This window comes from Poeciliopsis prolifica, unplaced genomic scaffold, assembly GCF_027474105.1.
Source record: "Poeciliopsis prolifica strain line A6 unplaced genomic scaffold, Auburn_PproV2 SCAFFOLD009, whole genome shotgun sequence".
Lineage (NCBI taxonomy): Eukaryota > Metazoa > Chordata > Actinopteri > Cyprinodontiformes > Poeciliidae > Poeciliopsis > Poeciliopsis prolifica.
Window position 1 is genome coordinate 5,598,288 of NW_026562384.1, and position 12,397 is coordinate 5,610,684.

The 12,397-nt window shown below is 38.4% G+C and overlaps 1 protein-coding gene across 1 annotated transcript; it reads left to right on the forward strand.

The window, feature by feature from the left end:
• Positions 1 to 8,952: 8,952 nt before the first annotated feature.
• Positions 8,953 to 12,075, forward strand: il12ba (interleukin 12Ba). Its single transcript, XM_055034264.1, has 8 exons — positions 8,953 to 9,045; positions 9,325 to 9,412; positions 10,031 to 10,318; positions 10,576 to 10,681; positions 10,824 to 11,065; positions 11,174 to 11,346; positions 11,467 to 11,588; positions 11,909 to 12,075. Exons 1-8 carry the CDS (start codon positions 8,962 to 8,964, stop codon positions 11,952 to 11,954), a joined length of 1,149 nt encoding a protein of 382 aa, XP_054890239.1. The 5' UTR covers positions 8,953 to 8,961; the 3' UTR covers positions 11,955 to 12,075.
• Positions 12,076 to 12,397: the final 322 nt, after the last annotated feature.

Sequence of the window (12,397 nt, forward strand, 5' to 3'; positions counted from 1 at the left end):
GCCAAAATCCTTGGACACTGTCCACATGAAAACCATGTCTTATAAGGTTTAAACTTTATAACAGAAATAAATTAATTAATTAATAAATAACCTCCCCAACCTAACCTCTTGCATGTACAGTGCAGGGCAAAGCAAAATTATTCACAGATACAATCTCAAATCTGTGTCACATTTTGTAAGAGTCATTTTGTATGAATTCCTCTTCACTTTACTTATAATAAAATAATCTACCTTCAGAAATCCTCTAATTAGTAAATAGATTCCACCTGTGTCCAGTGAAGGAATCATTTGTTCGCTCTCCAACTTGTTTAAGTGAGCTTGAGTTGTTCTGCCAAAAGGAATGAGCAAAAATAATAGTATCTGGATGGACAATGTTGGTAGAGACATACACCAGAAACCTACCGAGCATTTCTTTTAGTTTGTCTACAGTAAAAGAAAAACCTTGCAACTTGACAAAGTGTGGAAGAAAAGCTCAAAGAGAATAAATACTTTACACCAGGGGTCCTCGGGGGACTTTTTGATGTGATCTGGCTTTGACACACCTGCGTCTGATAATGAGGTCATTCGCAGGACTCCGGTAAAACCTGACTGCCCACCGGGGAGGTAATTCAGACATTTGACTCGGGGTTGTTGTACCAGGGACACGTGTAAAGCTGTGGGACTCCAGTCCTCGACGCCTAAATTTGAGTTGGAGTCAAACGAAGGTAAAAATTAATGCAAACTTACCTATTGAACAATTATTTAGCAAAAACTATTTGAAGACAAAACAATTTCATGCATATTTTGAGACAAATTACCATTACATTCAACCACTGATCCATTGCACTTTTTGTACAAATAAGATGCAAAACCTGAAAGCAGGCATGCTGCAACATTTGGCTTGCTTAAAGTTTTCTGTTAAAACAAACAAACGAAAAAACAAACCAAATAAACAGAGCTGACAGGACCGCCATGTCATTTTTGTCACCCTTTCATTATCCCACCCATGCATGCACTGAAAATGTTTGATGTTGTTATGGTAAGGTTGTCATGCGCTGTGGGCTACTTGCACACGGATTGATTAATCCATCTTGTCCCACAGTTTACTCTTCCCACTCAAGAGGCTCTTAAGCACTTCAGTAAAAACCCTCCTGAAAAAGAAGTTCAGATATCTGTCAGCTGCGAACACGCAGTTCCTGCAGGATGAGCGGATAGTGAAGACACGGAGAAGCGAAATCCGTGCGAGGTTTAGCACCACTTTAGAGATAACTGCAAGACCAAAAGTTCAATTGTTCAGAGCAAACCCAGTATACCCATTTGGATGCATAAAGTTTCTGCCACAGGTAGGTTGCTTGAAAAAGAACACTTATCGGGAAGTAATCAGTGAGTCACTTAGCGTATTTGTCCTCATTTGCCGTAAATGCTGGTACTTTATGCACGCACACAAACTGAGGCAACCACGTCACTGACCTCATGGGACCTCATGAGACAGACTGATAAAGTTGTCAGACAGAAACAACATCATCTTGTGCATTAACCAGCTCTCATTTATTTCCTTGTGTACCACCCACAGATTCAGGGGGAAATGGTTAAAGCTTCATGTAATGTGTTTATAAAAGAAAAGCAAAACAAAAAACAAACCAAAAAACAAACTCTTTCACTGGAAAAAAGGCTTGCAATATTTTAATGAGTTTTACAGCACTTTGACAATTATCTATACATTTTCTTTGGAAAAGAAATGTATAGATTTTCCAAAGAAAACATTTTCTTTGGAAAAGTATTGAAGTTACTCATTGCACTGTGTCGAAATGGAGAAAAGAAGAGAATGAATTATTTTTGTCCCACTAGTCTATGTTCTACCACCGTATAAAACACTGAAGATAAAGATAAAACTTGAAAAAGTTCAAAAGATATGAAAACTTGTTTAAGCAACTGTAAAACAAAGCAAATTGGAATATTCAAATTTGATCTTCCTTTCTCGAGTTTTTAGGATCGTGACGCTCGCGGTGGCAGAAGGTCAGAGCAGCTCTGAGTTTAGTTCTGATTAATCATTTGTATTTTTGAATTGAATTTAACTGAATAAACCGGAACAACACAACTTAGTTTTAAGGAGCTAACTGACATCTTTGGCAATGTTGTATATATAGCTTATAACTGGATGTGAAACAATAAAGTTTTCTGGAAATAATGCAGTTTAGAAGAGGAGTATCCCAAACATTTAGTCGAAAGTCCCTTCATTCTCGTTCCTGCTATAGAAAAAGACCTCTTGATAAATTTAAGTCGCCAGGCAGGTTAATTCTTACCTCCTACTCTAACAAAATTTATTCGGCTGAACGAGAAATGCCAGAAACTTAAAGTGATTTGTCTGAGGAAAAACTTTACAGGCAGTCTGGAGAAATGCGATACAACTCCAGGGGAAACTTTTTGTACCTACCCTTTCTCTCCAGCAGGCTACGCTTCACGGACCCTGTTTTTTCTGAGCAAGGATGATAAACTGCATGACACCTGCCTGCTTTCCCACTGAGAGGGGCCGATAGGGACCGCGTCTCTGGGAGAAGCGATTTTCATTTTTAAAATTCTCATCCTGTTTGAAAACTTGCTCAACTCAATGAACTCTTGAAATGGGAAACAGTTTGGCATCTCCTTTGCCTACATCAGGGAAGTCCAGCTCCAGCCCCAATGGGCCTAGTAACTTTGCAACTTTACAATAATTATCAATCAAATTCATGTAACAATATGTTTTTGATTGGATATTACATTATTTATGCAGGGCTTTGTAAGAGTATTCATAAAATTTTAACTTTTTTTTTTTTTTTTTTGCATTTTGTTACATTACAGCCATGTATTCATTGTATTGTACTCTAAGCACAGTATTAGTGAGCTCCACGTTTTCAAAGCTGTTTAACTCACAGGCCTAAACAGTGGCACTTGTGGTCAGAGTGACACATTTTCATTTGGAAAAGGAAATTAAATATGAAACAAAATAAGCATTCCCTTTTAAACCATCATTGTGTAATGCTTTTTTTTGTCTGTGCCATTTATCTTTCTACTTAGCCTCTGTCATGTTTTCATTCTTGCAAAGAATTGTGTCAAGGATCAGAAATGTTTTGATGCAAACTGTATTTCTTCCAGGACATTTTTTTTTTCAAACTTTAACTAAAAATGTAACTACTGGGAATATTACAGAGGTGGTAAATTTTTGTGAAAATAAACAAAAAACAGCAAAGAAAACAATCTGCTGGAAAAGACTATCGTTGTATGCAAGTTGTGCAGGAAGCAGTTGGCCTATCTTCGAAGCTATTCGAGCCTAAAATACGATCTCGAAGCAGAACATGTTGCAGCAAGCACAGACGTCTCCAACGCAAACGTCAGAATCCACAGTTCCATGGAGGAGCTTTCTGCTCGGTGAGAGCAAGCGTTTATCCACCCCCAAATTTCTGTCAGAGGATACGCAAGGATTTCTCAAATAATCAAAGCAACACTCCAGGTCTGTTTTTGATGAGGGAATAACATCTAACACCATGTAAGGCTCTTCAAAGTTGACTTTACATAAAACACCTTCTTTAAACAAGAAGAGTATAACCTCAGGTTCTTTTCTACACATTATTTCCACATGCAGCACCTTGTTAAAGATTTTTTTTCTCGTGTTAAAACCGAACATTTCTGCCTACCTAGACCGACAAGCTGCCACTAAAGAACTGCAGTGTGGGCAGCGTAAAAACCTGAATGAAAATCTCAAAAAGGCTCACGAAGCAAATGGATCTCAGTGAAGCTCTGTGGGTTACTGGACTGGAAATCTGACATCTGAGATTTTCAAAGAGAGTCATCAAAACCAGAGCACGGGTGGCCAATTTTAACACTTACGCACATGTGACTTTCTTCTGTCTACTCCTGTGTGTGTCACACATGTATTCCTCTAGCATGTGTGTGTGTGTGTGTGTGTGTGGGTGGGTGGGGGTGTGTGTGCGTGTGTGTGTGTGTGTGCGCACTCCTTGAAACATTACGTCACCACAGCATTCTCATTTCCCTTTGTTTTTCTGCCTTCCAGTCCATAAAATGAGATCACTTCACTGGTTTCATTCCAGTTGTTGTGCTTCGAGGGCATGTGGGAGGCATTCCAGTGCACAGACACACATCACAAGTCTCTACACAGCCTCTCATCCAGCTGTGCATTTCCTACCAGCTGCATAACAGCGAGTTATGACACTTGAGAAAGAACACCAGGCCTGCTCAATTAAATTTTAACTCATGTTGTCGGGGAGGGCTCTTGTGCAGCACCAAGAGTGATTTAGTATTATTGTTTGAACTGTGCTGATGGCATAACTAGCCCAACTACAAACACTTAATTAGGAGCACTGATGAATATGGCTACAAATTACTAAGTGGCTTTTCATCTCACAAGGAAGCTGTTAATCTGATGCAAAAGATTTGTTATCATCTGAGGCCCTCTAGTGGTAAACATGGAACGCTACATAAAGGCTAATTTGTCATGATAATCAAAAACCATATTGTGTTGGGTAGTATAAAAGCCACATACACTTTTATATCGTTTTTATTTATGAACAATTTTTTTTTAAAAATATGGTATGTGTCTCAACTTTTCAATTCTGAAATCTTTTATTCATTTTCTTTTGCAAACGTCTCTATTTCTTCCATTCTGTCATCACTCTGGCTATGACAATGCCCCTTGATGCCCCAAACTTTGGGATACTGTTCTATAAACTCTCTCTTGAACGCTTCCCTGCCTGCTGCATTCACATAGCAACTGTATTTACACTGACATTCAATTACTCACAGGTGAACTCCCCGAAAGAATATTGTGAACATTGAGCAGGGAAAAAATATTCAGGGTCTTGCCATGCTTTTCATTCAGACACTGGGAAAGAGTGGAACGTAATGACAGAAAAAGGTTTGCAAACCACAAAGAACACAGTGCAACCAGGGGAAACAAAGAACAGCTTTATTACACAAAGTCAAACTAACCACAAACGTTAGATATCATGAAACTGAGAACAAATGTTTTTTCTTTTCCCCCTTGTCGTCATCTGCCAGTTTTTTCATGACAACAAACACTGTGATTACTTTATGACGGCTTTATGGGGAAGAAGGGGGCTGTGTGTGTAGCTCTGCATGCTGACTTTTGGTAATGATTGCTTTGCCCATTTACTTTCATATTGATTTGTTGTTGTTGTTTTTTTTCTTCTTTTTTGTGGATTTGCCCGGTTTTTCTTTTCTACCTGTAATAGTTTCGTTTTGCTTCTCTGAACCTGTTTGTCCAAATTTTAGTCCTTCCTGTTTCCTCAAAATTCAGGTATGACTGTCGGGGAGTCATTGAAGGAAACTCCACTGCAAATTTTGTGACAAAACTATTTTGCAATATGCATTTCTAATGTGAGTCAAATCTGTAGTATAGAAAAAAATATGTATCCACCTGCTGTCTGTTTTAAAAGTTAATCTTTACATGGTCAGAGAAAGTCCATCTTCCTGACAGTTTTCATTTTTAGTTCTTCAATGACTGCATGACTCAATGCATCCTTGCATCCTTTTCATTTTGTGATGTCATAACCTTTTCCAGTGGATGTTTGTTACCAGATGAATCATTGTGCGAGAATTTTCTGAGACTATATACAGTTTGACGGACAGCTGGATTGTAATGACATGTCTGGATGAAGTTATCATTATGCAATTTTAAGTCCTGTCACAGTGCTTTTAAATGCACCTTTGAATACAGATAATGATTTAAAATGGATTTTTGTACGTTCTTTTTCACTACATTTATAGGATACAGCATGTCATGATGTTGCTGATGTCATGTCACGTCATCAGCAAGCTGGGCGAAAGAGGATCCGACTCAAAATACAATGAAACTCCCAATTCCTCTGGCTGACCACAGAGATGAGAAACCATTTCCATTTGTTTGTTATTGTTGAACAGGGGGTGAAAAAAATGCAGCTGTTGTTTTGTTGGTTTTCCAGCCTTAAAAACCTGATCATAACAATGTTCATGTACGTACATTAATACAGCATATTAATGCGCAACAATTCTGTAGACAATTAGCATTATTATGGTTTAAAAAGAGCAGGAAACAAACAATGGGCCACATAAACAGCTCTGAGTTCATTCAGAAGTGGACAAAATGACATCAATGGCATGGATAAAAAAAAAAAAAAAGGCTAATTGGACTCAGAAGAATAAAACAGAAGACTCTGGCTCATTGTGCCCTTCCCCAATTCCTATTTTCTTTCATTTATTTCTAAATAGGCTTAATGAATCACAAACTGTTTTAAGAAAAGTTCTAATCTAATCCAGTCAAGGTCCAAATAAGGCAATTTTGATCCCTGTCTCTTCCCACCCCGGTCATGGTGCAAAGAAATATTTAGTATTTTTGCATTTTCACGTGTAGAATAGGTCAGTGGTCTCCAAATCCAGTGTCCTGCATCTAATGCATGAATTACATGTTCAGGGACATTCTTTGACAGAAAATGTGATTTTTTAAAAATATTTTTCAAATGATGAAAACCAGATTCAGTAAAATAGTTATCATGACTTTTGAAATGTAAATCACTGTCTACTATTACACACACATTTTGTGCTTTGTTTCTAAATTTCTTGAAAGCATCTTGACTTATCCTCTAGTTAATCTTTATGCAGTTAACGCCTTTTAATAGCTTACTGAGCAGAATTTATAAGTGATGAGATGGTAAATGGGAGGTTGTGCACTGGTCGGGTGTGATTGTTTTCAAGCTTCTAGAGAGAATAAATAATCAAAAATATTATCATGATTTACCATCATTTACCATGGTTTGTGTTGGATTATTAACACAACATTCCTGAAACTTATATTTAAGTATTTGTAGTTGGGAAACAAGTAAACGTCATCAGTTAAAGTCGCATACCTTCCTTCGGCTGCCTTTCGGTTGAACACATTTGGATTTATGCCCATAGCTTCATTATAGTTCATGCATTTTCCACCGGGCTATGCTCTACTGACTCACAAACAAATTTTGTCATGTGAAAGAATGACAAGAACATGAACTTTGATGAGAAATAAAAATGTTTAACTTAAATGTTTTACTCAAGACAATGTGTCAATTCAGCGTTATTCTTATTCTCCCCCATTGCTAACTTCCCTGTCCTTACTGGGAAGAAAGAAAACCCCGATGGCATAATGCTGCTTTTTCTTTAAAGACTTCTTTTTTTTTTTTTTTCTGACCAAACATTCAGAAAGCCCAGCTTTGTTCATGATCCAGAACAGGGTATTCGTTTGCAGCACCATCAGCTCTCTTATTATCGTGGCATTAACATGCAAGAGATGCTCCTGGAGACCTTTTGGTGACTGAGTTAACCGTCTTCTGCATGTTGTTGTCTGTTAGTTTATCTTTAGATTAGAGGGAGTGGTTAGACAAGCCCATCAGGAAGCTCATCTCTGTCCTAGGACAACGCCTTTGATCTCCGTTAGACAATGTCTCTCACCTCATGCATTAATATGTTACAAAACCAGAAAGCCTGATTCTTCACCGTACTTAAACGTAAAACCTCTGGTAAAGACACAGACGTGAGAGGGAAGACGTAAATCCCAGGCTGAACAATGTTAGAGAGGATGAACACAGGGGCGGATCTAGACGGGGGCCAACAGGGCACCGGGGAAATTATACTAAATAAATGTGTCATACTCAGGGATGGATTTTTTAAACCTTCACAATTCTACTTTAACAATGAATTAAACATTCTAGTGCTGCACTTTTAGCTGTTGTATAAACACCTTTTCCATCTGCTATGGGTCTGCAACCCGTATCTCTGGAGACACAAGTGGCTCTTTAGCTCACTTAATATATCAAATGCTGAAATATTGCTCTGTATTTTGGTTTTTCAAGTGTTGCCATGGAAAAACATTGACTACCTTGGCCCCTGTGCTAAATTTGGTCTAGAATCTGCCTCCAAACCTAACTAATTTTTTGTAAATATTCTGGTAATACTCTTAAAATACCAGAATGTTCACATAACTTTTATACTTTTGGCTTTTTCTGAGGACACAATTTATGTGGAATACACACACATAAAATCAAGCATCTACTTTCACTTATTGATTCTTGACATGACTATTAATAAATGTAGATATGACTTGCCTGTCAATTCGCTGCCGGTATGCCTGAGTTTCCCCACTTTGGGGAAAAAATAATTATTTTTTGTTTCATTCTTTAAACAATTGTCAGTATTATTCATGATAAACTTATCATGAATAATACTTAAAGAAGCAAAAAAATAAAAGTATCAGGTTGTTCTCATAGATCTTAATTCAATAACTTTGCTTGGTAAAACCTAACCTTCTAAGTCAATTTTTCCTAATTTCTTACAGTATTGTATTTTTATATCTGGAGGCACACCTTCATAAGCTAATTGTTCTTTTAAAATTAATTGATTGAAAATGTCATAAAATGTCTTGTGACATTTAATGAGGAGAAGATTTAAGTAATCTGAAGTAGACTGGCATTTTCTTAATGTCCATACCTTCACAGATGTAGTGCACCATTTGTAGTTTTACTGAACTGATTTGGGTCAAGGAGTTCCTGCTTTCCTGTGAGAAAAATGAGCCCTGGGTTTATCTGGGACTATTTGAATAGCCTCAGAAATATCAGAAGACAGACAGGCTAGCCAAACCGGTGCGGTATCCTTGCACCGGTTTGGCTGCGAACTTAACAAAATGGCCCTTTTTTTTCATTTTGAACAAAATGAAAATGGAAGAAAAAATATCCTTTCAACCTGACAGTAAACAAGGAGGGACTGCACCAAGCGGAGTTGCTGTGGCAATCATCCGTCGGGTCACATGAAAACCGGAGGGTACAAAAACCCGAGAATGCCGCTCTTTAAAGAGTCACCCTGTGAAACACTTTATGGAAGTGAGTAAGAAAATCATCTTCCTAATCCAGAAGCATAGAAAGTAATGTTGATGTTGGAGTTTTTCTATTCCTGGCAAAAAGGGAAATGAAAGAAATCCATAAAACGAGAGAACCGTATAAAACTGAGAGGAAGGCAAGAGAGCCGTCAAACCTGAGGCTTGAAAATAAGGTAAGCAGACTTCAGACTGTCTTGTAATAATAGTCTTATAAAAATGTGTGTAATTATGTGTAAGAATTATGTTTAACATATTAATCTGGATTTGTATGTTTTAAAAAAATATTTTAAAAATAAGAAACAGTCACTGGTTTCAGATAATACTAAATATCAATATCTTGGCATCAGTTTTATGGAAGGTACATTGTATTCTATTATTTTTTTGATTTTGTAATTGTTTTTGTTAATTCATGTTGTCTCTAGGTGTTTTTATTCTTCCTTTTTGTGATTCAGATGAAGCTGTTTGTTGTCAGCATCCTGTGTGCATTTTTTCTGGTCAGAAGCCAAAATCCAACAAGTCACTGGACTCTCCAGCCAAACGGTAGAGTTCATATTTTGAAAAATATATTAATTCTTTATTGTAAACACAATTTCCTAGAAATGCAATTACGAAACATAATGACAATTTTGACAACTGACTCTCTCGTCTCCTTAAAATCCATCATTTAGATAATTATTCATACAGACGACAGAAAGGATGACATAAGGCTTGTGTGAAAACAGTCGGTAACTTAAATGAATGTAATAATGATAATAGAGTTGTTTGTTTTTCTAATATTTTATTAGCATCTTATATTGGGGATTAGTGTCTGTAAAGCAGCAGAATTTAGATTCTTATTTTAGATTTGAGACTTTGAAATTTTCAGTATGTTACATTGCCAGTGGGTGAAAGTATTAAAAAATGCATTAACCGTACTCCACTTCTCCTTTGGTGTGCTTTTAGTCTTAATCTCTCATACCTTGAACTACAGCTAATTCACAAAATGTTTTGCGTATGAGATCAGATTTTTTATTTTTCAGTTTCTTTCAACCTGGTTGATAATTTGGGGTGATCAAGCTCAAACCCCTTCAATTCCTGTCACTTATGATCTTGTATTTTTTTGAGTGTATTTCTCACGTTTTTCTTTTTCGGAATATGTGTGGGATTGCCTCCCCATAGTCCTGGTGCTGGAAGTCGATGGCAGTCCGGGACGACAGTCCATCAGTTGCCTTGAGATGCCAAAGAATGTTGTGACGAGCGACAACCACAACCAGGATGTCATTTGGAAGAAAAATGGAGTAGAGGAGGCGCAGAGAGGAAACTGGTACGTGGTGCGGTTGGTGGAAAGCTTGGGAGGAGGCAACTACACGTGCCACAGCCCGGATGGAGCGCTCCTGAATTACACTGAGGTCCTGATCCAGCATAACGAAACCAAGAGAAGGAGGATTCTTGTCAAAAACCAGGAAGGTACTGTCTTGCTCAGTTCTGTCCCTAAACCAGTAGGATGGTTCCCTGAAACTTTTACATCTGTCCCTTGTCCTACACACTTCAATTAAATGGCTAACCTACTAGCAGTAGGGTAGTTTCTTATAAACTTCTTGTCAGAACCCTTTAGAGCTCTAACAAGCTAATATTGAAGTAGAGAGACATCTAAAAGCTGCAGTGGTCAGAAGTTTGAGACCACTGCCCTAAACCGTCTCCCGTCATCTTTTTTGTTTCATTAGAGGACTATTTGAAGTGTTCCACTCAGAACTACAACGGGGAGTTTCGTTGTTCTTGGACATGGCACAGCAATCGTGTTGGCAAAGCTGCATTTATCAAAGCTCAACGGTAAGCTCTCATCACTGCAGGGGTGGCTTGTCTTTGGCTCTCAGATTTGACACTTTGCTTACCGTAGACAATGAGGTCTTCTATTAACCTCTCTACTTGATGTTCTCTGCGCCGTCTGAACAAACTCACTTAACCGTTTCAGCACGTCTGAAAGCCAGAACAGCCACTGCTCTGTGGAGCCCAGTCGCCACCAGTGGATGTGCTCGTCAGCTCAGAGCAACTTCAGCTGCTCTGTGGACGACAGCGGGTCCGGCATTTCCTGCCTGGACCGGCAGCACTGCCCGTATGCCGAGGAGAGACGGCAGGTTCAGGTCACTGTCTTTGTTAGGACCGATCAGTTTCTGCTGGAGAGCTACTCTAAGCGGTTTTACTTGTCGGAAATTGGTGAGACGTTTGTCGCTTTGCCTTGCTTATGAATGTGATTTCTGATCTCTATGTGTTTGCATGTTCTGAATTTGTATTGTTTTTGTTTGTGCGTCCACCCCTGGTCAGTGAAACCAGACAAGGTGAGGATCAGCAAGGTCAACACGACCTTGGTAGAGTGGAGTTACCCGAGCTCCTGGAACAAGCCCCACTCCTACTTCCCTCTGACGTTCCAGATCTCACAGTCCAGCCGTCAATGCAGAAATTGTGAAAACCCATGCACAGAGCTGAAGCATCCAAAGGTGAAAAAAATTATTCCGACAGTGGATGAGTTAAAGCAGAGTGAAAAACCAAATTAATAACGGCTCAAATGATAATAGAAACAATACATAGCCTTTATTATTTTGTATGCATTTTTCTAGGCCTCGACATTGTCTTCCTCTGACATCTGCCAGTTTAAAGTGAAGCAAAAGATTAAGGTTGTGTGTGTCCGAGCGAAGGACGCGCTGTGTGACTCAGAGTGGAGCGAATGGACCCACATCAAGTCAGTGCCTCTCAGTGGTGACATATGAGAGTGTCGTACTCACCCGCCTACACCCCTTCTGAAACTGAGACATTCTGCCATCACCGCTTCTCCACATGTCACACTATTCTCTTCCTCCCAGTAAAACTGCACACATCTTCATATTAGCTGTAATTCTCTGCAAAACTGCTGCGGACGTCTTACTTCTGCTTTTTGTGCCTGGGTACCTGCCAACATGTGTCCCTTGGTGGTTTTCACACTGTTGTTTTTAGTTTCTGCAGAAACTTTGGTGTGCTGAAGCTGAAGTTGAGTGAGTGATTTATTGCGTCTTTCTGTTACAGATTGAATTTGGGTGAGAGAAACAGAAAAAGGAAACAGCAGCAATGAATGATACGACTTGAGGAGAGAGGATCCTAGTGGACACCTCACACTGTTTGTCCTGCTTTTAACTTATTAAATAGTGCATTGTTTGTAAGCTATAAGTTATTAATATATGATTTAATAAAACAAGGTGGCAAAGTTGCTTGATCTTCTCCCAATTGTGTAACTTTACTGCTTTTTATGTGTTGCATTTTTTTTCCATGTGACAGTTGCCATAATCCAGCTTCCAGGAATAACTATTTTCTTTAACTGAATTAAAAAATATTTATTTGCTCAATTCTTGTATTTTAGAATACAAGAATTTTTTCAGGTAGACAATTGGTGCACATGACTTCAGCTGCTTTAGGTTTTACAGCTAGAGTTTTTTCTATTATTGAAACTCCATTCCCTACTTTTTTATGACAAACTGAAGAAAAAAAAAACAAAAGAACAACAACAACAAAAAAAAA